The 27,840-nt window shown below is 56.4% G+C and overlaps 3 protein-coding genes across 5 annotated transcripts; all 3 read left to right on the forward strand.

The window, feature by feature from the left end:
- On the forward strand, positions 1–4,838 carry LOC135184979 (glyoxylate/hydroxypyruvate reductase B-like). Of its 2 annotated transcripts, none has more exons than XM_064161271.1 (6): positions 1–124; positions 1,121–1,502; positions 2,276–2,447; positions 3,442–3,620; positions 4,074–4,170; positions 4,485–4,838. In XM_064161271.1, the coding sequence occupies exons 2-6, from the start codon at positions 1,124–1,126 to the stop codon at positions 4,636–4,638; spliced, it is 981 nt and encodes a 326-aa protein (XP_064017341.1). In that variant the 5' UTR covers positions 1–124; positions 1,121–1,123; the 3' UTR covers positions 4,639–4,838. The 2 variants fall into 2 exon arrangements, with proteins under 2 accessions (XP_064017341.1, XP_064017340.1); XM_064161270.1 differs by lacking the exon at positions 1–124 and adding an exon at positions 288–548.
- A 1,241-nt stretch (positions 4,839–6,079) lies between these two features.
- Positions 6,080–12,545, forward strand: RBFA (ribosome binding factor A). Its single transcript, XM_064161272.1, has 7 exons — positions 6,080–6,213; positions 6,531–6,573; positions 7,105–7,281; positions 8,848–8,960; positions 10,232–10,316; positions 10,537–10,607; positions 11,644–12,545. Exons 1-7 carry the CDS (start codon positions 6,104–6,106, stop codon positions 12,020–12,022), a joined length of 978 nt encoding a protein of 325 aa, XP_064017342.1. The 5' UTR covers positions 6,080–6,103; the 3' UTR covers positions 12,023–12,545.
- Positions 12,546–15,074: 2,529 nt separating this feature from the next.
- Positions 15,075–26,867, forward strand: ADNP2 (ADNP homeobox 2). Of its 2 annotated transcripts, none has more exons than XM_064161273.1 (5): positions 15,075–15,210; positions 17,993–18,137; positions 19,281–19,400; positions 20,865–20,954; positions 23,430–26,867. In XM_064161273.1, exons 3-5 carry the CDS (start codon positions 19,293–19,295, stop codon positions 26,439–26,441), a joined length of 3,210 nt encoding a protein of 1,069 aa, XP_064017343.1. In that variant the 5' UTR covers positions 15,075–15,210; positions 17,993–18,137; positions 19,281–19,292; the 3' UTR covers positions 26,442–26,867. The 2 variants fall into 2 exon arrangements, with proteins under 2 accessions (XP_064017343.1, XP_064017344.1); XM_064161274.1 differs by lacking the exon at positions 15,075–15,210 and adding an exon at positions 15,332–15,413.
- Positions 26,868–27,840: the final 973 nt, after the last annotated feature.

The raw sequence follows: 27,840 nt of genomic DNA on the forward strand, positions 1-27,840 counted from the left end.
CACTAGCTGCCCTGGGCGCAGTTAATGTGACACAGGACAGGTGTCAGCGTTTCAGGCGTTGCTGCTTCTCTCTGGAGTGGAAGACACAGATACAGAGCCCAGCTCCTGCGGCACCATCTCGCTGGTCAGTGAATCACTGCTGTGAAGCCGAACCGCCTGAACCTGGGGTCAGCTGGAGAGGACTCTGCTAGGTCCTCGCAGGGCAGCAGGAACCGTGAGGCGTCGCGCAGTTAGCGCAGGCTGTGTCACACTTAGCTGCCTGCAGACGCCCCGGGCAGGGCTGGGCGTCCAGCCTGGCTGCCTCGGCACGTCCCAGCGCGTTCGGCAGGACCCGGCTGCCCGAGCCCGCAGGACGCCGCTCCAGGCGGCCCCGCTCCGCCCTCGGCCCTGCCGAAGCCCGCCCGAGCCCGGGGCGCGGGGGGGTGAGCACCGCGGGGGCACCGGGAGCGCCTCTGCTCGGCCGCAGGCGCGGCGGCTCCTCGGCGGCTGTTCCTCCGCGGCTCCCCCTTGCCTTCCCCTGAGCCTTGCCGGAGCCGGCGGTGCCCGAGGTAAGGCCGCGCCGGGGCGGGCAGCTCGGAGCGCCGGGGCGGGCAGCTCGGAGCGCCGGGGCGGGCAGCTCGGAGCGCCGGGGCGGGCAGCTCGGAGCGCCGGGGCGGGCAGCTCGGAGCGCCGGGGCGGGCAGCTCGGAGCGCCGGGGGCGGGCAGCTCGGAGCGCCGGGGCGGGCAGCTCGGAGCGCCGGGGCGGGCAGCGGACGCGTTCGGGCTCTGTCCGGCGCTTCTCCCGCCACGGGCTCACCAGCGGGAGTGACTCCGTGGGGTGGCAGAGACGCAGCCTGGGGCTGGGAGAAGCGGGGCACAGGGCACCCTCCTGAAACGCTGACGAGGCATGAAGTGGGGGACGCTGAACACCTGGCAGCTCCTCCGCTGTGCCAGCGGCGATGTCCTGCTGTCACAGGGCAGTGTGAAGAGTCGTCCTGCCGAGTGGCACCGGAGAGAGCGCTGCGGTGGGAGGGAGGATCTGCCGCCAGCTCTAAAGCAGCCTGCAGCAGAGCCGGCCCCTCTAAGGAAGGTGCCACGGGGGACTAGGATATGTCCTTTAGGTTCCTCATGGCTTTTGTAGGGCATGGAGGGTCAGGAGCTGCCTGCTGTGCTCATTGACTGCGTGGGAGGGAAGCGTGGGGTGTATGAAGACCACGCTGAGTTTCTGGAGAAGTATTTTCGCCTCATCACCATGAAAGAGTATCTCGAGAACAAGAGCCTTGGCCGAAAGATCAGAGCTGTTTATCAGTGGTTTCACAAACCAGTTGTTAACCAAGAGCTGCTCCAGAGCCTGCCTAACCTGGAGGTAGTTGCGAGTGCCGGAGTGGGAATTGATCACCTGGACCTGAGGCTGCTTTCCAGCCGTGGCGTGAAGGTGTCCAACACTCCACTCGTGGTCTCCACTGACACCGCAGACTTGGGCATGGCTTTGATGCTGGCATCCTCCAGGAGGATTGTGGAAGGTAACAGCTGCAATGCCTTTGGTCTTTTTGTTGGCTCCCCAAAGCCTGCCACTAAACAGTGGTGTGCTGATGCTGTGCGCTTAGAGATACAGGAGACATCTCCAGCAAGGCAGATGTGCTCCTGCAGGCAGCCCTGGGTCCGGGCCTCTTCCCTCATCCCAGAGCCATGCAATCCCTCTCCCTCTTGGCTTCTGTCTTGTGTCTCAGGTTTTGATGAAGGGACATTAGCAGGAGGCTCAAAACCTGTCCTTGCCAAGCTGGCAAGTGTCTGAGTCATGAGGAACAAGCTGCCCAGAAGTCTGCCCACTGCATCCTATGCCAGCACCTGCAGCACCTGCAGCTGGGAATCGTCTCTTGGCCGAGCTGAGGGGCTGGATGATTCTGCCCCTGCCTCACCAGCTGCACCACGTGTTTGCATTTACAGTGCAGGTGCCCTCTGTGGCACTGCCAGCCGCCCAAGCCCTGCTGATGGAACGGTGTGAGAGGCTGTGTGGCTGAGCTGCATTTCAGTGGCGCAGTGCCCAGTGGGTGGGGGCAGCTGTCTGGTGCACAGCACAGGGAGGCTGCTGCCTCGGCCTCGCTGTGCCACAGAGAGGCTGGCAGCTTCCATCCCGAGCAAGAAGCCACTGCCAGGTGCCACACAGCAGCAGGCACACAGGGACGTTCTCTGCTCCTGCAAAGCTTCAGCCCTGCCCTCTGCTGACTACAGGCAAAGCAGGCAGGTGCCAGGGCAGCCTCTGCCTGACCCTTTTCTCTTTCTCTCCTCCCCCAAGGCCACCAGATTGCAGTCTCCCCCAACACACAGCACTTCGCTGCTGACTGGCTGGGCACTGAGGTTTCCGGGGCAACCCTGGGCATCGTAGGCATGGGCACCATTGGCTACAAAGTGGCCCAGAGAGCCAGAGCCTTTGAGATGAAGATTCTGTACTACAACCGAAGGCAGAGGTAAAGCTGGGTGCAGCTCCTTGGCCCGGCCTGTTAACCTTTAATCCTTTCAGTGTCACGTGGGCATCTTCTTCACTTCAGGGGAGGACAACCTGCTCTTCTCTGCCATTGCTCAGTGTGCCAGGCAGCAGCGAGTGCCAGTCTGTGGCCAGGTCCATCCCAAAGCCCAGATCATCAGGGGAGCTCATGGTGATACGGGAGGGTGGACTCCAGGCTAGGGCTGTCACTCAGGTGAGGCAGGGATACAGGCAGGGACTTGTCCTTTCAGAGCCACCTGGCACTGCAGAGCCAGGCCTGCCAGCCCATCTGCTGTCTTCTAGGTGAGGTGTGTGTGCCCTTCACACACTCTGGGCTCCCACCAGCCCCATCCCATCCTTCTGTGGGAATCCAGTGGAGCATGCCCTAGCCTTGTCCTGGCAGGGATGGGGTGCACCAGGGTGGGATGAACCAGGGCGGGGTGAATCGGGGAGGGGTGCACAAGCATGGGGTGTACCAGGATGGGATGAATTGGGAGGGGGGGTGCACCAGGATGGAATGAACCAGGATAGGGTGCGCCAGGATGGGACGAATTGGGAGGGGGTACACCAGGGTGGGGTCAGCAGCTGTGGTTTCAGTGAGCAAGCAGACTGTTGCTGATGCCAGTTTCTGCAGGGGTAGCCCTGCCCTGCCTTTCCTCGGGCAGATTTCTTTCTGCCAGGGAGGGGTTCATGTCAAACACCTGCCCTGCTCTTGGGCTGGCAAGGCCCCTTGCAGCCAGGAGCTGTGACAGCAGTGCCCTCTCTCATCTGTGATGCTGATGTCTCACTCCCTGCCCTGCGGGTTGCAGTGCAGGGCACTCGGTGCTGCAGGAAGCAGCTCAGCTTTTCTCCTTAGCTCCAGTCAGCTGCTTGGCACTGCCGAGCCCAGAAAACAGCTGAGGAACCTTTTCTCTAGGAGGATTTGAGCAACTTGTTGCTGCTTGCTCCCGAGGTTTAATTTTGGTGTTTCCCCATAGAAACAAGGAAGAAGAAGGAGCTGTTGGAGCCATTTACTGCAAGAAGATTGATGATTTACTCCGGCAGTCAGATTTTGTGCTGCTCTCTGTGAACCTGACTCCACAGACACACAAACTCATTGGGAAGAGGGAGCTGGAGCTGATGAAGCCCACAGCTACCCTCATTAACATCAGCAGAGGTAGGGTGCAGAGCAAGCAGAGCTGGCGTGGGAAGTCCTGGGAATGCCCAGCCCCAGGGTGGAGTCCAGCGCCACGGAGTGCTGGGTGCATTCTCCTTGGGGTGTCCACAGCCGCAGCTCCGTGAACACTGAAGCCTCTCTTGGCTGTGAGCAAGCAGGCTCTGAAGTCTGCCTGGCCCCTGCAGGGCTGTGCAGCCTCCTGTTGCTGACACACCCCAGAGTGGCTCAGCCCAGGCTGAGGTCTGCCACTGTGCTTTGTGTTGCTGCTTGTCCAGCTCCTGACTGCCCAGCTCAGATGCACACAGGTGGCCTCCCACCTCACGCTTCCCCCACAGGCTCTGCTGTCACTTCTGCTTTGGGAGCACCACCAGCCCTGCTGCTGCCTCACCACCATGCCCAGAGGATGGTGAGGGAGCAGTGCAGAGTAATAAAGGCCTCCTTGCTGTGCCCCAGGTCTGGTTGTGGATCAGGATGCTCTGGTGGAAGCCCTGCAGAACAGAGTTATCAAGGCAGCAGCTCTGGATGTGACACACCCTGAACCTTTGCCCAGGTAGGAGGGTATTTAGCTGACTGTGTGTGGCTCAAGGTCTGAATTTGTGGCATCATTCCACCAGAACATGAAGCATGTGCACTGCTCCTGCTGGAAGCAGGCCCCCAGCCCTTCCCTTCTAGCCCACCAAAGCTCACACCAACTCACTTGGGGCATTTATGCATTACCCCTGCCAGCCAGGCAGCAGCTTGAGCTCATCTGAGTATGCCTGGGTCATGCCATTGCTTTTTACTTCTAATTATTTTACTCTCTTCAGCCTACAGAGAGGTGAGTGCTCTGTGCTGACCAGCTCTGTGTTTCTGTCCCTTGCCCAGGGACCACCCTCTGTTGAAGCTGGGGAACGTGGTGCTGACTCCGCACATCGGCAGTGCCACCAGGCAGACGCGCCGCCGTATGATGGAGGGCATGCTGGAGAGCATCCAGGCAGCTCTGGCAGGGCTTCCCGTCCCCAACGAAGTGCTGCCCTGATGTTATTGTGTTGGTGGCTGTCCTGGTGTGAGGGCACAGTCGTTTGACCACTCTGCATGTAACCAGCCTGCATGCCCCACACAGGTGAAACGGGCAACGGCCTGCCAGAATTTAACTAACTACAGGTGATTCTGGGTGGAAAATGGCAATGTTTTGTCACCAACTTCAGTAAAGAGCTCAAGAGTTTTGCCTAGGTGTAATGTATGTCATCCAGAATCATTTTGGCTGGAAAAGCCCTTTAGGATCATTGAGTCCAACTAAGGCTGCTGCTGAATGCTGCTCCTTTATTCTGCCTTTCCAAAACACCTCCAGAACTGGAGATTCAACCACCTCCATGAGCAGCCTGTGCTGGTGTTTGAGAGCCCTTTCTGTGAAGAATTTTCTCCTCCTCTCCAACCTAACCCTCCTCTGGCACCATTTCAGCTCATTTCTTCTCCTTCCATCCCTGAGCCTAGGGAGCAGATCCCAGCCCCCACCTGGCTGCAGCCTCCTCTCAGGGAGCTGCATGTTGGGGTCCGGAGGCTGGCGAGAGGCGGATCGGGGCACTGATGAGTCGACTCTGTAGCTTCTGTGCATCAGTGCTTTATTAAGGCAATACAGCAGCTTATATGCTACTTGGAAGAGGCGTGCACAACTAACTTAGTTTGAGATTGGTACAAGTGGAAGGTACAGATTGGCTCAAAGTTATGTGTAAGGCACAGATAGGTTATTCCTTATCAAAACAGCCCGTGGTTCCACCTCAGGGGGCTGGCAGGGTCAGCCCCCTGGAGCTGTGTCCACCCCAGGGGCTGGCAGATTCCAGCCCCTATCAGGTGTGCGTGGGTTGCTCACAGTGCCTTCCAGCTCAAGGACTTTCTCCCATCACAAGTTCTCATGTTTACAGCTCATGCCCCGCTGCAGGAGAAATTCTCCCACAGCTGCAGAGAGCAATGAGCTCTGCCCTCAGCCTCCTCTGCCCCACACTGCACCGCCCCAGCTCCCTCAGCTGCTCCTCCCCAGCCCTGCTCTCCAAACCCTGCCCCAGCTCTGTTGCCCTTCTCTGGACCTGCTCCAGCCCCTCAGTGTCCTTGGAGTGAGTGGCACAAAACTGAACCCCGCACTCGAGGTGTGGCCTCCCCAGTGCCAGTACAGGGGCGCGATCACTGCCCCACTCCTGCTCTTCACACCGTTGCTGATCCAGGCCAGGATGCTGGTGACTGCCTTGGCACAGGTTGCCCAGGGAGGTGGTGGAGGCCCCATCCCTGGAGACAGCCGGGGTCCGGCTGGATGAGGCTTTGGCAGGGCCGCCGGGCCGCCAGGGGGAGCCAGAGCCGGCAGCGCCGAGAGCTCCAAGCCGCCGGGCCGCCAGGGGGAGCCAGAGCCGGCAGCGCCGAGAGCTCCAAGCCGCCGGGCCGCCAGGGGGAGCCAGAGCCGGCAGCGCCGAGAGCTCGGCGGGCCGGAGCTGGGCCGCGGTGGCATCGGCAGCATGTGGCGGGCGCCGGCGGCCGCGGTGCCGCGCTGGGCCCGTGCGCTGCGCAGCTCCGTCGCTCTGAGCGGCTCCAGGAACCTGCTGAGGAAAATGCTCCGCAAAAAGAAGTGGGTGCGGGGGCGTCGAGCCGCCTGTCGCTGGCGAGCCGGTGCGGGGGCGTTGGGGGAAGCGGTGAGAGGGTCTCTGGGGCTCGGCGCTGCTGTGTCCCAGTGGCACGGAGGAGAGGCGCCCAGCCCGTCCGCTCCCTGCCAGCAGCCCGCTGCGGGGCTCCGGCGAGGTGCCGCAGCGTTGCGCCGAGTGACGCTGATCTCCGCGGAGACGCCCGTCTGCGTTCCGCACCCAGCGCCCTGGGTGGCCGCGCACGGCGGCGGGGAATGCGCTGCGCTGCCGCGTTAAAGCTGCCTTCCTTCCCTTTCTCCCAAAGGAAGAAGTTCTGGTACGACAGCCCTACCTTGGGATCCAGAATGGTGAGTGCCAGCTCTGCAGCTGCTGCCTTGTCTGTGCCAGGAGGGACGAGCCCGTCCCGGTGCGCTCAGCGGGGTCACTGCGGCGTGCCAGGGCCGCTGTTGGGCTCCACGCGGCCACCCCCCCTTGTGTTGGGCTGCCCCCTGCGCCGCTGTCCTGCTCTCCTGAGCCCACAGCGGAGGACTGATCCTCGGACAAAGTTCTCTCTACCAGCTTCACAGAGCGAGCGGTTTCTGTGTTTGCTTGAGTAACAAGCGATGCTCTGCAGCTCGCACCTGCTGCACGCCAGCAAACAGCTGTTGAGCTGCAGAGCTTGCCTAGAGCAGTGGAGAGACTGAGAAAGCTGAGCTGTGACAAACGAGGGTCGGGGGGCTGTGAACAGAGAAGTTCTCTGCGGAGATGCCCAATACACGAAGACATGAGGTGGCTTTCCGGGAGCATTCTCAGCAGAGTGCACAGGACTCCACGGGACAGTTTGTGATCACCTAACTTGGGATGACTGTGGTGAATTTTGTTGCTTGTTTGTGTTTAAGATGTTTAAACCAATGGAGCTGGCTCCTACCACACAAGAGGAGCAGAGAAGAACGAGGAAAGAAGACAACATACGCTGCAGGGTCTTGAACAGCCTGATTCACAAAGCCCTGGCAGACATGATGACCACCTGTGAAATCAGCCAAGAGCTGTATGACCTCAAGCTGGACATCTGCAAGGCAAGTGCCCAGGCCGCAGGGGATGCTGAGCCACTGCCACTGCGCCGAGGCGCACCAAGGGGCAGCCCTGGCTGCTGCGGTGTGCTGGAGGAGTTTGCTGCATTGCTTCTGCTGTGGCAGGGCTCTGGCTTCACCTTGCACACTAGGAGAACCTTGCCACTGCTGCACCTGACTTAGCAGAGGTTTGCAGATGCAGTCTGGACCAGCTCAGTGGTGATTCTTCTGGCGTGACTGCGTTTTGCTGGTGCTGGCTGCCCTGCCCTCTCAGAGGAGGAGCCTCTTTTGTCTCACATAAATGTGGCTTTGCAAGAGCCTTTTCTTCCTGCAGCTGTATGAGATTTGATGGCTTCTTGTGTCCCTCACCTACATCTTTGCACTGGCAGAAGACCTAAGTGGGCCATGAGCTTAGTGCAAAACAGAGGCAAGCCTGAGAAAATGGCATCAGCAGCCAAGGGTCCATAAGGAGCTGGAATCTGCCCAGCTGTGGCTGCTGTTGCTGTAGCTTCTGGGTTAGGAAGGTGAAGCTTTGCTCTGGGAACCAAATCAGCCTCCACTCCTGGTCTGTGGTTGTTTCTTTCATGTTTGTACTTTCGTTAAGGTTGAAGGACACCAGTGTCTGGCTCAGAGCATTGATGCACTCAGCTTGGCTGTTAGAAGCATGGGGGAAAATTGCACCAGGTGGCTGCATCCATGACAAGGGAGTTGTCCCTTGTGAGGGAAATCGATGCTTTTGACAGCTGAGTGAATTAGGTCTGTCTTCAGGCAAGCGATAGAAACTAGACAAGATGAACTTTTGGCTCTGTTTGTGCTTTCCACTGGGCACTTTGCTTTCTCCTCCCTCTTCTGTCTGCCTCCTTTGGCTCAGCCAAAGCATCTGAAGTCTGCTGAGTGGACTCCTGTGGTGAAACCTGTTCCGTAGGGTGCTGCTGGATCTGAGGAATGACAGCTGGAGAAGTCTTTCAGAATCTAGTCTGTGTTTCATTGCCCTGGAATGCTGCCAGCCTCTCTCCTGTGCTTCAGCCCCTGCACACCATGCATCTGCAGCTGCATGCAGGACAGCTGTGAGTATGACCTGCTGGTGAGCTGGAGCTCAGGAGATGGAGCACAGGAGATGCCCAGCAGGCTTTAGAGCTGGAGACATTCTTACATCACAGTGCCATTTGTGTCACCCTCAGACCAGCACTCGGGGTGACAGCAAGCCAGGCAGTGTGCCGCAGGTCCCTCTTTGGTGGAAACTTACAGCTTCAGATACCACTCTGGGCTGCTTTGGGTGGCAGCAGCGTTGCACTGACCAAACGCTTGACAAGTGGTGTCAGACTGCTCCTCTGCTTCATCTTGACTGAAGGGGAGAGGAGAGGAGTCAGTAACCTGAGAAATTAAAAATCCATTTCAGGCACCCAGTGTAAACTTTGCTTTGTTTGGAGCTACAGAGGCACCCTGTGGTGACTGTTCCTGGGAGCAGAGGGGGAAGGAGAGATCCTCCTCCAGTTGGGTCTCCTGCTAATCAGTAGGAGGCTTTGTGGTGTGTATGGATGGTATTTTAACGAAGCCTTTGCTCTTCTGCAGGTGTCCCTAGCATCCAACTTCTCGGCATGTCGTATCTACTGGAACCCTGCTGCCACCATGGAGAAGGAAAGCTATGTTGAGGGGGTCCTGCAGAGGAGTGCCCCACGCATACGGTACGGTTCTGAGGCAAACACTGCACACGGCCAGAGCCATTGACCCTCTGCTGGCAGAGCTTTCAGGATGCCACAGAGATTTTTGTCTTGGCACACCCTCTGCTTTCAGCCAGCCCAGTGGAGGACAGGAGTTCACGCCATGGGGAAGGTGGCATTGAAGCATGGTTGCATACACATTTCCTGTGCCTCAGCTTCCCTAGGCTGTGTAATTCCTGCTCCAGCCAACACTTTGTTCTGCTGCCAACAGCTTCCACTCTTGGAGAAGGAATGTTGGTGCAGGAGGGAAGAGCTGGTTTGTGGGTGATCAGAAGTTACAACAGGCTGATAATCACCAAGTTACTAAAGATAAGATCCGGGGGCAGCAGAGCTTGCAGCTGTGCATGTGAGCAGTGGGGAAAGATGGTATCCCAAATAAAGGAGGAGTTTGGTTCTCCTTGGGTCAGAATTCTGGGGTGCGCTGGCCACACGTCAGAGAATTCTGAACAACTCTGAAGCGAGAGCGTGGGCGGGCGAGCTGCGGCGGCACAGCCTCACCTGGGCGCTGGTGCGGCTCCCGGCGGGGACGCCAGCCCCCGAGCCACACCAGCCACTGCGAGCCGCGTGTCTCGGGAGCCCTGCTGGCCACGGGGACAGGGCGAGTGCAGCCTGCCCTCTGCTCCATACCGCCGCTCCGGATTGTTTCTCGTGGCTTAGTGCCGCAGTTTCTCCCTGTGGCTGCAGCAGGTGAGCCATAGGTATTGTGTATATACCTTTCCCGTGATGGTTTAAGTGTTTAAGCTATAATAAAGCATTGAAACTACCCGGGCTGGGGGTACCCATGTGTGAGGGTGTTCCCTGGTCCCCAGGAACTCACTGAACAGTCGGAGATGAGGGGAGCGCTGTCAGTCCTTCCTGCAGCTGGCGCCTAAGTCTGGTCTTGCCCTGCTGTGAGCGCTGTGTCCCGCGGTGCTCAGCCCTGCAGGGTGTGTGAGGAAGCCAGGGGCGGTGGGGAACGCCCTGTGCATGCAGGAGTCCCAGCTGACACCATCGGTTTGCTGCCGTATGCAGCCAGCAGCGTCTGTGCGGGCAGCGTGCAGAGGTGGGTTCTGCAGTGCTCCTTGCTTAGAACTAACCAGGTGGGTAGCTACCAGGCCGAAGCGCTGCAGACCACGTCCTGGCTTCTGCCGTGCTGCTGGAGTGAGTGTCACAGCTTGGATCTGCCCCGGGGGAGTTGCTCTGCTGCTCACATTGTGCCAGCCACTCACGTGGTGACCGATGTGGTTTCTTGCCAGGTACCTTCTGACCAGCCGGCAGATTGTGGGCAACATGCCCCCAGTGGTGTTTGTGAAGGACAAGGAAGGTGCAGCTGTGAAAGAGGTAACTGCAGTCTGTGACTTGCTGTGCAGACCTCAGGAGCAGCAGGCTGCAGGGCTCAGGGACATGGAGAGCTGACTGCAGCTGCTCCCCCCATCTGCACCAGAAAGTTCTCTCTCTGCACCTTCTGCGCCCCCTGCTCCAGGCATGTCGGCAGCTTGCTGCTGGAGATTGATCTGTTCCTCCAGAGCAGAGTCTGAGCTGCATTTTCATGTGTCCACAGGTTGAGGACTTACTGTCAGTTGCTGATTTTGGGCCTCCAGAAGAAGAAGCATTGCCTCAGAATGATTCTAGGTGGGTTTTGGAATCAGGATTTGACAAGTGTCTGTTTTCATCTCTGTTGGTCACCTTAAATTGGGTATAAAAGGAAGTTCTTCCTTCCAGGGCAAGGGTGGTTGAGACTCTGGCACAGCCTGCCCAGTGAGGCTGTAGATGCCTCCTCCCTGGGAGTGTTCAAGGCCAGGCTAGATGAGGTCCTGAGCAAGCTGTGCTGGTAGGAGGTGTCCCTGCCCATGGCGGGGTGTTAGAGTAGATGATCTCTGAGGTCTTTTCCAACCCAGACCATTCTATAAGTCTGTGATTCTGTGACTTTATAGGAGCCCTTAATAAAAAGGCATCTTAGCTTTTGAAGAGATCAGCTGAGCCCTTTTGTTAGCAGGAGAGGCTGCAGAAGAGCTTGGGACAACACAAAGGTGTGACAGTCACCAGGCCTGTTCTGTGCTCGGTTGCTGGTGTCTTCACCTCCACGAGGACATGTTAGAGCTCCTGGGGGTTCAGATAGAGCTGCACTGCCCTGCAGCAGCAGTCTTTGTTTCTTCCAGTTGTTTCCTCAGGAGGAAAAGGCTCCACATTTACCAGCACTCCTCTGCTGCTCTGCTCTAAGCTGGGGTGGTTCTGTGAGTGGCCCCTAACAGATGTCCCCAGGCTGACAAAAGTTAGTTCATTTACTGTGCTTCTGTGAAGGAGTTTTGGCTGCTGAGGGGTAGGGCTGAGTCGCCTCCCTTGACCTGCTGGTCACACTGGTTTTGCTGCAGCCCAGGCTGGCTCTCAAGGCTGCCAACATGTTCATCTGGAGCCTGGCTGCTTTATTGGCTTCCTTGCTCAATCCAGCAACCTGCTGCTTGTGCCCAGCCTGCCCTTGGCCATGCAGTGTGGAGGTGTCTGGGTGCTGAACATGGGGAGCAGGGTGCTCAGAACTGTCAGCTGAAGGCTCGTTTGTCTCTGCCCATGGTGGGGAGTTGGAGCTAGGGGATGCTGAAGGTGCCTTCGAACCCAGAGCATTGTATGGATCTGTGAAAAGCCCACACAGCCTTTGCTTTCCTTGCCACAGGGAGCTGCTGTCCTCAGCAGCACAGCCTGCAGAGCCACCCCTGCGCCCCAGTCTCTTTGGTGTTGATCATGCACTGCTCCACAAGCAGATAATGGACTACAAGAGGCTGAGAGTGTCCAGAGACACAGGAGGCAGTGCCTGGACAGAAGAGCAGAAGCAGCAGCTGAGCAAGATGTGGAAGAAAATGAAGAAGAAGAAAGCAGGGAACCCTCCTGACAATGACATCACACCACAGCAGTACGTGCTGGGCAGGCAAGAGGCTGAGCACTGGGACGATGCCACTAAACTGGTCATGGACTCTGATCTGGAGGATGACTTGCAGGAGGAGGCAGAGGAACTTGGCAGAGCTCTGAGCCAGCCTGCTGACAAACTGCAGTGAAGAGGCCACTGCTGTGGAATGAAGGCTGCCAAGAGCAAAAACTCCAAGATCCTGAAAGGTCTGTTTTGTGCAGCCTGTGGGAGGTCTGTGGGCAAAAGGTGTGCAAGGACCCCAAAACAGGTGCTTGGGACATTCTGTGGGGCAGCTGCAGGGCTGTGAAGCACAGAGCAGGTTATGAAAGCACAGTGCAGCACTGGGACAGGACTGCAGTGAGTTCTGCTGAGCGCTTCCAAGGAAAGAATGGAAGTTCTGATTCCTCTGTTGGGGTCTAAGGTGGGCTTACAGGGTTTGAGGTTTGAGTGATCTGGATAAGAACAATCCCAAAGTACTGGTGTCTGTTACTTTAAGGTCAGGAAGGAAAAGGGAAGCAGGACAGTGGCAGTGGTGTTCCAAGAGCAGCTGCCAGCACAAGGTGGGTGTTCAGTCTCAGGGGGCAGCACTTTCCACAAGAAGGTTTCAGCTGAGTGAGGTTATGGCCAATAAAGGCAAAACCAAAAGCAAATAAAGTCGGATTGACACTCTGGTTTGCAGTGGTGTAAGAGGAACTGAGAACAGAGAATTGCTCATCTGGGGAAAAGTGGGCAAGGCATTAACCATGGCTGAATAAAAGTATTAAAATCTAAAAAAATAGGGGGAAAATACAGGGAAGAACATCCCAGGAGGTGTCCAAGATGTGAAAACACAGGCTTTGGTGGGAGGTGCACACTGACAAAGAGGACATCAGGAGGCTACCAAGAGTTAGGGCAAAGCTCCCTTAAGCTTCATGCGAGAAGCTTCTGCTTCACGTGGTGCACAATTAAAGAAGCTCTAGGTGAAGCAGTGAGTTTCCAAACCCTTTGGAGATGGCCTAAGCAAAGCCACAACAACTTTCTGCTAAGTAGAAGACTAAAAGTTGACCCAGGTAGCTGGCAGGGAATGCAGGGAGCAGGCCTCAGTGTGGCAAGGATGGCAGCACGGCCCCACGCACCTTCGCTGCAGCACAGCTACTGCTGTCGCCTGCCTCCTGCCTGCTCCGGCCTCAGCAGGCAGCTCAGCGGAGGACAGCCACCCCTGCTGCTCACCTGGCTGGTTGTCCAGGGTCAGCCTGCAGCACACCTCCGTCTGCAGGCACTGCAAGCCACCTGCTGGGTGGCAGGAGGAAGAACTCTCTTGACTACTCAACATGTAGGCATTTGGCAGACAGAGCAAGAGCTGTGCTGACTACTCAACATGTAGACAGAGCAAGAGCTGTGTTGGCTACTCAACATGGAGACAGAGCAAGAGCTGTGTTGGCTACTCAGCACGTAGACAGAGCAAGAGCTGTGTTGGCTACTCAACATGTAGACAGCAAGAGCTGTGCTGACTACTCAACATGGAGACAGAGCAAGAGCTGTGCTGACTACTCAACATGTAGACAGAGCAAGAGCTGTGCTGACTACTCAACATGTAGACAGAGCAAGAGCTGTGCTGACTACTCAACATGGAGACAGAGCAAGAGCTGTGCTGACTACTCAACATGGAGACAGAGCAAGAGCTGTGCTGACTACTCAACATGTAGACAGAGCAAGAGCTGTGCTGACTACTCAACATGGAGACAGAGCAAGAGCTGTGTTGGCTACTCAACATGGAGACAGAGCAAGAGCTGTGCTGACTACTCAACACGTAGACAGAGCAAGAGCTGTGTTGACTACTCAACATGTAGACAGCAAGAGCTGTGTTGACTACTCAACACGTAGACAGAGCAAGAGCTGTGCTGACTACTCAACACGTAGACAGCAAGAGCTGTGTTGGCTACTCAACATGGAGACAGAGCAAGAGCTGTGTTGGCTACTCAACATGGAGACAGAGCAAGAGCTGTGCTGACTACTCAACATGGAGACAGAGCAAGAGCTGTGCTGACTACTCAACGTGGAGACAGAGCAAGAGCTGTGCTGACTACTCAACATGGAGATAGAGCAAGAGCTGTGCTGACTACTCAACATGGAGACAGCAAGAGCTGTGTTGGCTACTCAACATGGAGACAGAGCAAGAGCTGTGTTGGCTACTCAACATGGAGACAGAGCAAGAGCTGTGTTGGCTACTCAACATGTAGACAGAGCAAGAGCTGTGTTGGCTACTCAACATGGAGACAGACCAAGAGCTGTGTTGGCTACTCAACATGTAGACAGAGCAAGAGTTGTGTTGGCTACTCAACATGGAGACAGAGCAAGAGCTGTGTTGGCTACTCAACATGGAGACAGAGCAAGAGCTGTGTTGGCTACTCAACATGGAGACAGACCAAGAGCTGTGTTGGCTACTCAACATGGAGACAGACCAAGAGCTGTGTTGGCTACTCAACATGGAGACAGACCAAGAGCTGTGTTGGCTACTCAACATGTTGGCATCTGTTAGACACAGCCCCAGGGACTGATCGCCTACAGAGATGCGCCTTCCCGCAGACCGCAGCACCTTCCAGCATGGTACCACCATGCTCCCAGATGGTGTCACCAGTGGGGTCCTCCACCCACAGGATCTTCTCTGACCACAGGTGCCATAGGTCCTCGCCAGGGTGCCCTGGAGCCCCAGTCCACCATGGCCTCTGTGCCTGGCAGGAGCTCCAGGGTGAAGAGGTGTGAGCCACACGTGGAGGTGCCCAGTGAGCTCTCCAAGGGGCAGCACGGCTGCCAGGTCTCACCTGGAGGTCTCCTCCAACGGGATTTGTGGCTGCCAGGTCTCATCCTATTGGCTGATGCAGGTGGGCGGTGCCTCTGCTCAACATCCTGCCAATCAGAGCACACTGCTGCGGGTCACAGGGTGGCCTCACGTGATGGGTGGTGCCACAGGCTCCTCCCCCTGCAGGTGACGTCACAGTCCCAGCTGCTTGGCGGGGCCTCAAGGGGCTCGGGAGGAGCAGGTGCCAGGGCCCAGGTGGGCACCAGAGCGACCCCTCCAGCTACACCCCGCCTCCGGCCCGCCCAGCTCCTGCGGGCAGCCAATGGGAGCTCTGGTCCAATTCTCTCCCCATTGGTGGACTGCCTGGCATGCAAATGAGCCCCGACGTCACTTCCTGGGATAAATCGAGCGCCATTTTCTCTTTCTAGCCCCGGTCGAGGAGCGGGCGGAGGCCGGAGGGCGGGTGCTGGGCGCCGGGGGCTGAGCCGAGGTCCATCGCGGGCTCCAGCGATGCTGCTGCTGCCGCCGCCGCCGGCGGCATCTTCCTGGTGTGCAGCGTGAGTGAACAGCAGCAGCAGGCGGCGGCAAAGGAGGAGGAGCCGTGGGGTGGAGAGGCGGGCACGGCACGGTGCGGCGCGGGAGGGGCACGGCGGCCGAGGCGGCGGCGGCTGGGCCGGAGCGGCGGGAGGCGGAGGCTGAGGCGCGGGCCCGGGCGGCGGCAGGAGCGGCGCCGCGGTGGCGCCCCCTGCAGCTCGGCCGGGTAAGTGCAGCCAGCAACGCCGGCAGGCGGCCCGGCTCGGGGACGCGGCGGGGAGGTTGTGGCGCGGGGGGAGCCGGCGGCCGTCGAGGAGCGGCGGCTTCGACGCGCCTCTGCTCCGGGTCGGTGCTGGGAGCCGCGGCTCGCCTCGCCGGCGGCTGTCGAGCTCCTCGGGCCGCGGGTGGGGAGGTCGGTGCGACCAGCAAGCTGCTGGGCCGCGGGTCTGTGTCTGCCGGTGTTGGAGGAGCGCTCTTGCCGTAGCGGTGCCCGCCGCCCTCCCTCGTGGGGCTGGCCTGGGGACGAGCCCCCTGCCCCTGCCGGGCGGAGGAGCAGCTCCGGGCTTGCCCGGCCTGGGAGCAGAACTCAGCCTAGTGAGGCGCTCTGGGCAGGGCGGGCTGCTGGCCAGGGCCACTTCCCCAGTGCCACCTTCCATCGATAGCGAAGCGATTGATTATCCAAGGAGCCAGCTGTGCGGGTTGGCCCGAAGTTTGTGGGTGAAGAGTCCTGGTGGCTCCTAGAGCCCACGGGCGGGTGGGACACTGCGACGTCCGTGGGAGCAGCCCACGGGGCCGGGATTCACAAGCGAAGGGCAGGCAGAATGGCACGAGGTGCACAAGCCTGTGGCCGTGAGGTGGCATGTGAGCAACAGAAGGAGGCACAAGCTGTGCCATGCGGACCGTCAGAGCCGTTTGGAGAGCAAGGAGCTGGAGCGGGGAGTCCTTTTTGTCCTGCCTGCGAAGGGGATAACGCCAAAGCTACTTAACCTGTGCTGCCCCAGCGGACGGCCCTGTGCCGCCGGGGTGACGGGGCGCGGAGCAGCACCGCGCCTCTGGCCGCTGCAGCGCTGCCTCTGTGCCTTACGCAGCAGTCACAAGCGCATCTTTCAGCCCCCGAGCGCTCTCGGGACCCCAGCCCGAGCTCTCCTCTGGAGACGTTGGTGTTCCTCCAGTGAACTTTCAGTTTAATTGGGAACCAGAGGAGGGGGTTTCTGTAGACCCTCCTTTGGACAAGCTGGCAGTAATAAACCTGCTGTGCTACAAGCTGTAGTAAGACCAGGAATTCTGAGAGCTCGTTTCGTGGAAGTTTGATGGCAAAAGGCACCAAACTACCACCTAAAAAAGCCTCCCAGGTGGTAGCAGGTGTGCAGGTAGACTGAAAAGCACACACATGCGGCTTGCTGCTGCCTTCCATATCTCTATCTCTGGGAACCCCTTGGTGAGGGTTCAGTCTTGTCGGGTGCAGAGACCTGCCTGTGGAAGGGACAGCAGCTGTGGGAGCTACAGCAGCTGAGGTTAGTGATGGAGACCCGGGGTGCGTTGAGCTCGGAGGCGCGGGCCAGGTGGCTGTGCCGCGTGTGAGCACACACCTCGATGCTGCTTGCTGTGGCCACTGGTGAGGGCTGTCCTCCTTGGTGCTGGGCCAGGTGGCTGCCTTGGTGGGCTGTGACTGGTAGCCAAGCCAAAGACAAAGGTCCTGCGGCTGCAGGAGATCAGTAAGCCGCTGAGAGAGCCCTTGCAGGGTTTTGGGGCTACTAGCAGGTGAAAAGCTGGACACGAGGAGAGCCGAAGGGGCTCTTTAGGGACGGGTTTGGGACATCCACTGCTGCGGTGGTTCTTTTGTTTTGCTGCTGGCTGCTCTGGTTCTGTTTGTGAAGGGAAATGTGCATTTCAGCCTGTGACATGAACTCGGTGGGTCGTCAGCGTTCTGGAAGCTGCTCTTCTAAAGGCTGAGAGATGAATTTGTCTTTCAGACAGTCTGGTAAGACGATGAAGGCTCTTGGGCTAGAGCAAATCAGGCTTAGTTCCCCTGAGGTGCTTTCCTGTTGGATTTGGTGGTTGAGTGGTGGTGAGGTCACTCAACAAAGAGTGGCTGTGGTTGTGCATGGGAGCAAAGAGTGAGCTAAGGCTTGAGGGGTGTCCACAACAGGAGGGCAATAAAGTAGATGGAAAGGAGCATGGGTAACCAACTGTACTCAGGGGATTCGTCTGAAGGCCTGTGGGAGTCAGCCTAGAGGGGTGACATTCTGTGGTCTTTGTGATGGGACCTTGCTGGCTAACGATGCAGGGAATGTGACATGGGTAGCCTGGAGTCTTGCTGCCAGCAGCTTGCCCGAGGGCCAGCTGAGTGCCCTTGCACATCAGACAGCCTTTCTGGACTGCAAACTTGAAAGCTGGAGAACAGTAACGGGTGTTCAAGCGTCCTTTCCCTTTCTCTTGGATTACTGGCTTCTGTTTCAGGACTGCTAGCTAAGGAAGCTCTGCAGGTCCATGAGTGTTTCACACTGCACCACTTCTGTAGACTGAGGTTTGTGTTCTGTTCAGTCTGCTTCACCTACAGCAGTTAAAGAACTGGGAAGGAGAAGTTTTTGCCAGTGGAGCTTCCCAGGCTGAAGCACCTCTTCTGGCTGGTGAGATCCTGTCAGCTCGGGCCCACCTGCAGTGGACATCCCCTGCTGTCAGAGAGACTGACCTCAAAGCTCCCAGGAGAGACCTGCATCCCTGTCTGATTGCACCTGAGAGAGGATTTTCTGTCTGGCTTTGGAGTGCGGGCCCAGTCACTCTGCTCTGTTCCATCCTCTGCAGGTGCCCAATGGTCTCAAGATGTCCTCCAGGCTTCGTACTGCTAAGAACCATTAGAAACCAAGACTAGCATCTGTCAGATGGGGCTGCCTGTTCATCCCTGTCTGCACACCTTTGCTGTGGGGGGAGAAGAGGAGCAGAATAGCATGTGAGTTGTGTGGATTTCAGTTCAGCCCCCTCATTGCATCCTTTGCACAGCAATGTCTGTTTATGCTGAGTGCTGACAGAGTGCAGAGGACTGGGGAGTGGTTTGGTTGTTCTGCTGAGGCCCAGCTCACAGCTTCTCTCCTGCCTGGAGGAGTTTGTGCAGCTGCACAAGGAATACCTTGCCTTTCAGGGCAGAGCTTCCATGCTGAGAGGGAGCAGTGCAGCCTCTGGGAGTCATGCAGGACCAGCAAGGCTGAAGCACTGTTTGAGGATTTACTTTCTTTCTTGTTTTTTAGCTTGCCCTGGGTAGATGAGTTATTTAGGAGTGAGGACAGAGATCTCCAACTCTGGATCCTCTGCCAGCTGGGTGGGAAATCCCTCTGAAGCTCCAAGTGGCATTTTTCAGTCCTTGTTTTGCATTCTGTGCCCATTTAAATTTGTCCAAATTGCGTTTTGCTGTGCTCCAGGGAGGTGATGCTGAAGGCACCTCCTTCTGAAATTGTGGGGATAACTCCTGATGATGTGGAGCTGGAGATGAGCAGCTGGTGTGTCCACAGCCCATCTGCTTGGGGTTGGTGACTTGTCCCCCTTCAGCGTCTTCAGCTATCAGTCCCATACTTTAATTACATCACACTTCTACTACACTAGTGTTGTAGTAGCTTGGTTCATGTCTGGTTCCTACCAGCTTTTGGCAGCAGAAGCTTGGATGTTTGCAGCAATCATATTTCAAGTATGTATGTGCAAGACAGGCCCCAGATGATCAGAGAGGCTCCTCACCTTGATGCCAGCAGTTGATGTGGAAGGTGCTGGACTCCTCCTTTGAGCTGAGGTGGTGGTTTTCTGAGCTGATCATGTTCTCCTAGAAAACACAGCACAGCTGCCACTTGGGCACAGGGAGAGATGAAAGGAAAACTTGGATTTGTTTCCTTTAGGTAGAAGAAATGTGAAGAATTTTCCCCCTCTCCAGAATCAGTTTCCTTGAAGAGAAGGCAAGGGGAAATATTGATGAGACCCTGAGTTCTTTGGTGTGGGGCTTCTGGGCTTCCATGCTTAAGGACACATTTGACAGACGGGTTTTGTTTTCATGCTGTGGAGTGCAAGTGGTGATTCAAGTTTGCCATGATTTGTTCTGTTTCTTTTCCAGGAAAAGTGCAAAATGTTTCAAATTCCTGTTCAAAACCTTGATAATATCAGGAAGGCTCGAAAAAAGGTGAAGGGTATTCTTGTGGATCTTGGTCTTGACAGCTGCAGGGAGCTGCTGAAGGTAAAGCAATGGCAATCACGATGGACGCCAACCTGGAACGTCAACCCTTGGCCAATAGGTCACTTTTCAGTACTTTGATGCTGCTCTGCCACAGAGCTTCGTGGTGGGGCCCCCTCTTGAAGGATTGCTCATGAGTGAGGTGGAAGGTGGTGTTTGGATGCAGAGCACTGGAGGAAGCTCTCTTTGTCAACAAGATGTGACAGGGGTGGTGCTGCAAAAGGAAACAGCTTGAGGAGGAACACCACAGGCAATGAAATGTTGTGTTGCATGCAGCAGCTCTTCTGTGATTCACAGGCAGGTAAAGGCCCAAGTCCACTCAGAGGCATCTCAGCACTCATCAAGGGCAAGCCCCTGAAGGACACACAGATTGTCAGTTTGTCTGCAGGCTGGCAAGGAGTCGGACCTGCTGAACGACCAAGAGCACTGACCGAGCGCTGAGAGATGGTTTGCTGCAGCCAGCTGCTGCCTGCTGTGCCCGTGGCTGCCCACTGACCATGCTCAGCAGGTCAGGTTGGTGCTGCCTTATGGTGGTTGTCCATCTGGAGTTAACTGCAGGCTGCTGCTGTGTCCTCTGGGGTGCCTTTTCAGAAACAGATCAGGAGTAAAAATGCACAGCCTTGGTTTGGTGCAGAGGGAAGCACAGTTCGCCCTCTCTCAGCATCTGGCAGACTGAGTAGAGTTTGTGGAAAGGAAGAAGTGATGGTTACTGTCTGTGGGTTAAGCCTGGCTTTGCAGCCTGTGTTTTACCTAACACAGCCTAGGGTGCTGTTGGAACTAGCCTAGGGTCCTCAGAAGTGCTTAGCAAACAGGAATCTTTGTTAGGTTGGTGCTTGGATGTGTGTAGGCCTCAGAAAACTGGAGAAGAGCTTAAGCTTTTGAGAGCAGTGGATGGCTCTGGCTTGAGGAACACAAACTGCTTTGATCAGAGGAGGGGCCCCTCCTCAGGGAGGGTCTCACCCTACCATGGTTGTTCCAGCCATGGTGCTGCTGCTTTTGCAGCTCGAGGAGCAGCACTGCTGCTCAGGAGATTTTTCTCAAGGTAAAAGCCTAGCAGTGCCGTGGGAGTTAGTACTGGAACACGTTGCAAAGTAGCCCACAGTGGCAAGGGGCTGTGTGGGAGTAAACAGGGAAACGTACAGGTGTAGGAGGAGATCCCTTTGGGTGCTCGCAGTGAGTTGGGCTAAAAGCAGTGCAGCCAAAGGGTAAATATTTTCGTTCCTAGATTGTTTTCAGTGCTCAGAGTTTCTGCTCTCTTACCATAAGCAAGTCTTTGAGGTGAAATAAACCAAAGAGCAGTAAAAGCAGTTTCTCTGAGCAGAGTTTTGGGGTCACGTCCAGATACTGCCTACAACTCCCATCCATTCCCTCTTGCTGTGGCTTTCCCTTGTTTCTTGCTCTGCCGAGAGTGTTTCTGTCTCCAGAACAGACTGCAGAAGCAAGGTATCTCTTCTTTTATTCTTTTAGAGTCTGAGAAGTTTTGACCCAGGTGAAGAACACTTCTGCAACACTTCATGGAGTGATGTCTCTCCGTGGGAGTCTGTGGGCAGAAGGAAGGTATGGTGCCGGTGTGACAGCTGCTGGGTTAGGTGTGCATGGGCTGGGCGTCGGCACTCACAGAAGTCCTGGAAAGGCTAAAATACTGCTTTTTGTGGCCAAAAAATAGCTTCACTGTCTGTCTTCCCAGTACTGTTAGTCAGGGAATCTTCAATCTCCGCTGTGCTCTTCCTTCTGATGGAACTGGCTCTGAGGCCTCTCTCTGTGTCCAGTCCTAATGGCTCATTGCTGCAGCTGCCTCATCTGTCACTGGCAGAGTGAAGATGAAGTGGCTTAGATGACAGTAGGTGAAACTGGAACTGTCATTAGAACTTGGGACAGAGTCATGGTGGAATTGTCTGTGGAACACCACCTGCTGCTCTACAGATGGGTTCTTGTGTGCAGCTAGAACCTAGAAGAAAGGTGGGGCTAAGATGATCAGCCCACAGGATTTGTATGACTTTGTGTTCCAGCAGGTGTCCGTGGGACCATGCAGAGCGCAGGAGCAGTGCCAGGAGACAAGGGCCTGCTCTCAAGCTTGAGGAAGAGTTGTGGGGCTCTTGGCTGCTGCCACGAGGAGGGCTTGTCAGCAGTGCCTGGTCTGCTCACTGCATCCTGAGTTAAGCAGCGCTCCAGAATGGTGTGGTGGTGGCTTGCCAGGGCTTCTGCAGCTTGCCTTTACCACTCTGAAAAGAGAGACTGCCAAGTGGAGAAGCTATCTGCTTTGGGTCTGTTTTACTAGAGCCCTCAGCATGTGGGCTGGCCAAACACAGCCACCCTGGCATTAGAGAAGGGATCCTGCTCTTGCTGCCTGGAGAGAGATCTGAGCCTTCACACAGCTTCTTGCTCGGCTGGTCAGCACCACCAGTAGTGTCTAGAGCTGTCCAAAGATTGAGTCTGAGGTGATGATCTTGTCCTGTGTGGGCTTAGGACCAGATGTGCCAAGCTGTGCCTCTTGGGTACTAAACTTGCTCCTACCCATTGCTTTGAAAAGCCACAGCTCCTTGATGGATATCTTGGCACCATGGGAGAAAAGAAGCTGGTCCTTAGCATGTTCTGTTTCAGACTGCTGCCACAGGAGGCACTGCGATGTCTGAGCTGCACCGGGAACTCGGACGATGTCTGTCGAGATGAGTTGGTGGCTTTTACCATGAGTCCTATTTTAGGGAGACAATTCTGGAAGGACTTTGGGGTTTGGAAGCTGTGGTGCCTTTCTGCTTGTCTCTGGGTTGTGGGGACTGTGAAAGTACACAGCAAAGTGTCACTGTGTTCTGGGGCTCGTTCTGTGGAGTGATACTAACTGAGTGCCTCTGGGAAGCCTTTTTGGATTCCATTTGTACAGCTCAGGGCTGTAGTGGCCAATCTCAAGGACTCTTCATTTTTTCCAGTGTCTTAACTATTCTGTTATGCTTTCTGTAAGCCTGAGGTGCCATTAGTCAACTGCAGCAGCACTTGGGAGCACGAGAAGCAGCTTAGCTGTGTACACAAGGAGGAGAAGCTGACAGTGCTTCTCTGGGATGCCTTTGTGGGAGAGCTCCACTTGGGACAGAAAGGATACTAGTAGCAGGCTGCCATCCACTGCTGCAACAGTGTCTGCTGGCATGGTGGTGCCCTTGGCAGGGTCAGTGGAATACAGGCGAAGTCAGTAGATGCCTGAGAGTGAGGTTGTCACCTGGGTGCTGCTGTGACTAGCTTTAGGCAGGAGGGAGCTGGGAAGAAAGAACAGTTGACAAGGCCACCAGAAAGAGTAGACAGAGTTCATGTGGGCACAAAAAGGAAAGCTGCCAAGTGACAGGGAGCAAAGCAGTGCAGTGGAAGAGAGGTAGGTTGGTACTGATACAGCTAAAAGTGTTTTCCTGAGAGGAATCTGCACTGTGATGTGTGCTGGAGGAGACTGCTTGCAGCAGTTACTGTGGTGGCGTGTCCAGGCTGTGGAGATAAGATGCCATTGCTGCTGTGTCTTAGGGCATTTATTCCCTTTCTGTCATTAATCTGCCTCCACAAGAGTGCTCTTAGCAAGTGAATTTTCTGTGGCTTTGCTGGGAGGGGTGCACTGGAGTGACGGGTGGGATGCTGAGATACACAAAAAGCCACACCAGGGCAGCAGGCAGGAGGTGGCCCAGAGCTAATTCAAGCTTGAAAAGTACCCTGTGAACAGGGCTGCGGTTCTGATAGCTGAGGCTTCACCGGGCTGGGGGGGGGCACAGATTCTTCTGAGCTTGGGCTGCGACTCCCATCTCTGCAAACGGGCTTCAGAATTACCCCATGTGGAGTATGAGTGAAGCTGCTTAAAACTCCTTACTGAGGCAAAAAGGGCAGAAATGGTTCTCCCTTTGAGTTTGCCTTCTGTAATTCTGCTTTGCAAAGCCAGGAGAAGGTGAGGAGGTGCTGTGCATGCAGTGAGCACGCTGCTGGTAGGTGCCAGTGCCTGGCAGGCAGAGGAGAGGGCTGCAGCAGCTGGCAGTTTCTGAGGGGATCTTTGTGTTTTGTTTGCAGAGGTACAGAACAAAGCCCTACTGCTGCAGCTTGTGCAAGTTCTCCTCCAAACTGCTCACTTCCTTCAGGAACCACTTGCATCGTTACCATGAGGATGAGATGGACCAAGAGCTGGTGGTTCCTTGCCCAAAATGTGCATTTGCTTCTGATCCCAAAGTAGTGGGGAAGCACATCCGGATGTTCCACTCCAGCAAAAGGATCCAGAACTATACAGTCAGCATCCTGGATGGCATGAAACAGTTCCGGAGTGACATCATAAACTTCACCTGTCTGAAATGTCACTTCACAGACACCCTGTACTACAACATGAAGAAGCATGTGCTGATGAACCACTTCCAGAACCTGATCAGCACTTACTTTGGCCAGAAGCCTGATGACAGTGGGGAGGACTGTGCTGAGCACTACTGCAAAAAATGCAGTGCCTCTGCCAACAGCCAGGACTCCCTCATGTATCACGTCCTGACCGCCGAGACGCACCGAGACCTGGAGAACAAGCTCAGGTCTGTCATCTCAGAGCACATTAAGAAGCCAGGGCTGGTGAAGCAGATGCACATTGCCCCGAAGCCTTTGCAGGCTGTGGCAGCAGCTCCTCCAGCAGCCACAGGGCCCACCACAGCCCCAGCAGGCTCTGTTGCGGGTCCCACCTGCATCCAGCTCACATTTCCACAGAGCAATCCCAACCAGAGCATGGTGCAGCCAAACTCAGTAAGGCCCCTGCCTGTCCCAAGTGCCTCTGGTAGCCTTCCACACATGACCTCTGCCCCGGCTGTCACCCCCTCACACGTTGCTCTTGTCTCCAGCAACCTTGCTGCAGGCCAGACCAGCATTGGCATCCAGCCCTCACCGCCCCAGCCCATCCTTGTCTCCCACAGTCTGCCCCTCAGCCAGCCTCTGGGAGCTGGAGCTCTTCCTCTGAACCCCTCTGTTGGGACTGTCAGCAGAACTGTGGCCCCTGCAGTGCTGCCTCTCAGCCATCCTGTCAGGCCTGGGCTCTTCCCTGTCAGCCAGCCCCTTAGCACCATCAGTGGTCCTGTTGCGGCTGGGTCGGTGCCCATGACCCAGCCAGTCAGCCCTGTCAACCCTCCAGTTGCCCCGGGGGTCCTCTCTGTCAACCCTCCAGTTGCCCCGGGGGTCCTCTCTGTCAACCCTCCAGTTGCCCCGGGGGTCCTCTCTGTCAACCCTCCAGTTGCCCCGGGGGTCCTCTCTGTCAACCAGTCGCTTGGTCCTGTGAGCAGACCCCTGGGTCCCAGGGTCCTGCCTGTGGCACAGTCGGTGGCATCGGGCGTTCTGCAGCTGGGCCAGCCTGTGGCCTCAGGGGTGGTCCCTGTCAGGCAGCCTGTCAGGCCCGGGTTTCTGCAGCTCAACCAGCCCGTTGCCCCTGCAGTCATCCCTGTGAACCAGCCCGTGCAGCCCGCAGTCTCTCAGGGCACTGCTTTCCTGACCACCGGCTCCATCCTCAGGCAGCTGATCCCCACGGGCAAGCAGGTTAATGGGATCCCCACCTACACCCTGGCCCCAGTCTCAGTGACTTTGCCTGTACCTGCTGGGGGTGGACTGGCAACAGTGACGCCCCCGCAAGTGCCCATCCAGCTGATGCAGTCTGGGACAGTGACCCAACTGTCCCAGTCCCCAGCCAGTGCCCCCTCTCCTCCCGTGGTCCTGGCTTCCCAGAGCGTCTCCCTGCAAGGCTCTCCCCCTGGCCCTGAGACCAGCCAGGCCATCAGGCAGGCCAAGCAGTGGAAGACTTGCCCAGTTTGCAATGAGCTATTCCCATCCAACGTCTACCAGGTGCATATGGAGGTGGCCCACAAGCAGGGGGAGGTGAAGGTGGAGGGGGTCCTGGAGCCCGACAAGCTGGCAGCCTGCGCGCCCTTCCTGAGGTGGATGATGGAGAAGACAGTCTGGTGCTTCTCTTGCAAGTGCTTCCTCTGTGAGGAGGAGCTGATGAGGCACCTCTTGATGCACGGCCTGGCTTGCTTGTTTTGCACAGTCACTTTCCATGACCTGAAAAGCTTTGTAGAGCACAGCAAAGCCACCCACAGCGGGAGGAAGCAGCTGCACGCGGATTACAGCAACAGAGGGTTTCAGCTGGGGAACGACGCGCAGGGCGACCTTGTGTTTCCACACTTCGACTTCACTACAGTGCTGCCCAAGGAGGACATCGACAGGGAGGTGCACCTGGCAGTGCTTGCTGGGCTCACCTCAAGGACGCTCGTCCCCCTTTACCTCAAGGTGAAGCCTCAGACAGCAGAAGTGAAGACCAGGTATGGCAAGGTGTCGACCTGTCCCTTTTGCTTCAGCACCTTCGTTAGAGAAGAGAACTACCAGAGGCACCTGAAGGAGCGGCACCACATCATGCCCACGGTGCACACCATCCTCAAGACCCCTGCCTTCAAGTGCATCCACTGCTGTGGTGTCTACACTGGAAACATGACTCTGACAGCAATTGCTGTCCACTTACTGCGCTGCAGAAGCGCTCCCAAGAACAGCATGAAGATGGAGAAGAAGGAGCTGCTGCTCATCAATGGTGAGAAGCAGGACTCTGTGATGCTGAAGAGGAAGCAGCTGGAGTCCTGCTTTGCTGCAGAAGACCAAAGGAGTAAGGAGCAGCTGAGCCTTAGCGCTGTGGAGGAGGTGACTTCAGGGATAGTGCCTTTCAAACGCCAGAAGGTCACCGGCAGGATGGAGGTGAAGAAGCTCCCTGGTGACGACCTTCGCTTCCTGGCGGTGGACCCTAAGGAGTACGACCACAACTCCTACGAGGCTCAGAAACAGTTCTTGATAGATTACTTCCACAAGAGGCCATACCCTTCCAAAAAGGAGATGGAGCTGCTCTCCTTGCTGCTGTGTGCATGGAAAATCGATGTAGCCTCTTTCTTCGTCAGGAAGAGGAACGTCTGCCTGAAGGCCATCAACAGACAGAGGCCGTCTGTGCTGCTGGGCTTCAGCATGTCCGAGCTGAAGAGCATCAAGCACAGCCTGAGTATCAAGGATGAACCCACAGAGGTCTGAGCCTTTTAGAGTGGCTCCAAGCCCCCCACAGTTGCTCCCCTCTCCATTTAGCAGCCCCCTGTATGATTTGTTTCCACTCGCAGACTGGCCCGTGAGGGGCGCAGTGGTAGAAGTCTTGTTCAGTTGTGGCTGTTCTTGTGGAAGGCAGGCCTGGATGGATTTGGGAACGCCCAGACCTTCCGGCTTGCACATCTGGGACTCGCTTTAGCTCCCTAGCTGTTCTGGAGTAGTGGGATTCTTTGGTGGTTCATTTTGTTGCTGTTGTTGTTTTTTTTATGATTCATTGCCCTCCCGCTCCAGGCTCCCGTGACACTTTTTATACCACCACCTAAAACATTTGTCCTGGTAAAAACAAACTTTATTTTATTTTTCTGCAATGTCATCACCTTTTTCTGAAAAATAAAATGTCTATTGTTGGTTAAAATACTGAGGTGTAAACCAAGTGGAGAAGTCTCTTTCTGGCTTGAAGTCCTCCTGATGCTTTCTTTAGCCCATTTTTGTCTTACCTGCTGCACTGATTCTGGCCTTCCAACCACTGCCCCTTCACCTTCCCACTGCACTGGCAGCAATAAATCACACTGAAGACTCTTTCCCTCCACCCTTGAATCTCAGTTGGGACATCTGTGCCAGTTGAGCCTGGTGACTTATGGTGCCTACCCAGCATGGGCATGGTGGGGAGCGAAGGGTGTCTGTGTTGTGGTTAAGCACCTGGGAGCGACTGTGGCAGCTGAACTGGAGCTTGCTAAGGGTTTGGTGCACTAGGTGGTGTTGGAGCCTGCTGTGTTCAAGCCCCTGCTGCTCAAAACTGGGCAGCAGCACTGGGTTTGGTTCTTCTGCCAAAAGCAGAACTGCTTTAGAGAGCATCGGGTTGCTTTGGTAGCTGGAGGACTTGTGTGCACATTCCTGTCGAGGTGTCCCTGGGCTAGAGGCTGATTGTGAATCGCTGCTGGCAGGGTAGTGGCTGGGCAGTGGCTCCTGCCCAACAAGTGAGACAGAGGGCTTGAAGTCCTGGGAGCCAGCAGTGGTGCAGACTGGGACTGGATGAGCTGGGAGCACCAGGACTGGCTGCTCACACAGTGACTGGGTTTTGAGTCACGTAAACCCAAGCAGGTGTTCAGCATCCCTGTTACAGAGAGGCTGCTGAGAAAATTCCCCCGAGTTCAAGCCACAGTCTGGTGGCCACGCTGGGGCCTCGCTTGGTGCCATCTTTGCTCTGGCTGTGCTTGGTTCCTCCTGGCTTGTCCAGCAGTGCCTTCAGCACTTGCTGATGTATTCCAAACCTCTAGAATGTGTCATTTTCAATTCCTCCTCTTTGCCCACCCTTCTTTCCTAGAGGGGACCTGAGAGCTCAGTGTGTTTAAATCCTGCTTTTTCCAGATCCATCACGCAGGCCAAGGCA

Source organism: Pogoniulus pusillus, chromosome 21 (genome assembly GCF_015220805.1).
Source record: "Pogoniulus pusillus isolate bPogPus1 chromosome 21, bPogPus1.pri, whole genome shotgun sequence".
NCBI lineage: Eukaryota > Metazoa > Chordata > Aves > Piciformes > Lybiidae > Pogoniulus > Pogoniulus pusillus.

Excerpts from the sequence above, each read along its gene's own strand:
- LOC135184979 (XM_064161271.1), top strand. The coding sequence starts at position 1,124 with ATGGAGGGTCAGGAGCTGCCTGCTGTGCTCATTGACTGCGTGGGAGGG. Across the intron at positions 1,503-2,275 it reads CTCCAGGAGGATTGTGGAAG|GCCACCAGATTGCAGTCTCC; the intron begins GTAACAGCTGCA and ends TCCTCCCCCAAG. Across the intron at positions 2,448-3,441 it reads TACTACAACCGAAGGCAGAG|AAACAAGGAAGAAGAAGGAG; the intron begins GTAAAGCTGGGT and ends GTTTCCCCATAG.
- ADNP2 (XM_064161273.1), top strand. The coding sequence starts at position 19,293 with ATGTTTCAAATTCCTGTTCAAAACCTTGATAATATCAGGAAGGCTCGA. Across the intron at positions 19,401-20,864 it reads GCTGCAGGGAGCTGCTGAAG|AGTCTGAGAAGTTTTGACCC; the intron begins GTAAAGCAATGG and ends TTATTCTTTTAG. Across the intron at positions 20,955-23,429 it reads AGTCTGTGGGCAGAAGGAAG|AGGTACAGAACAAAGCCCTA; the intron begins GTATGGTGCCGG and ends TTTTGTTTGCAG.
- RBFA (XM_064161272.1), top strand. The coding sequence starts at position 6,104 with ATGTGGCGGGCGCCGGCGGCCGCGGTGCCGCGCTGGGCCCGTGCGCTG. Across the intron at positions 8,961-10,231 it reads AGGAGTGCCCCACGCATACG|GTACCTTCTGACCAGCCGGC; the intron begins GTACGGTTCTGA and ends GTTTCTTGCCAG. Across the intron at positions 10,608-11,643 it reads TTGCCTCAGAATGATTCTAG|GGAGCTGCTGTCCTCAGCAG; the intron begins GTGGGTTTTGGA and ends TCCTTGCCACAG.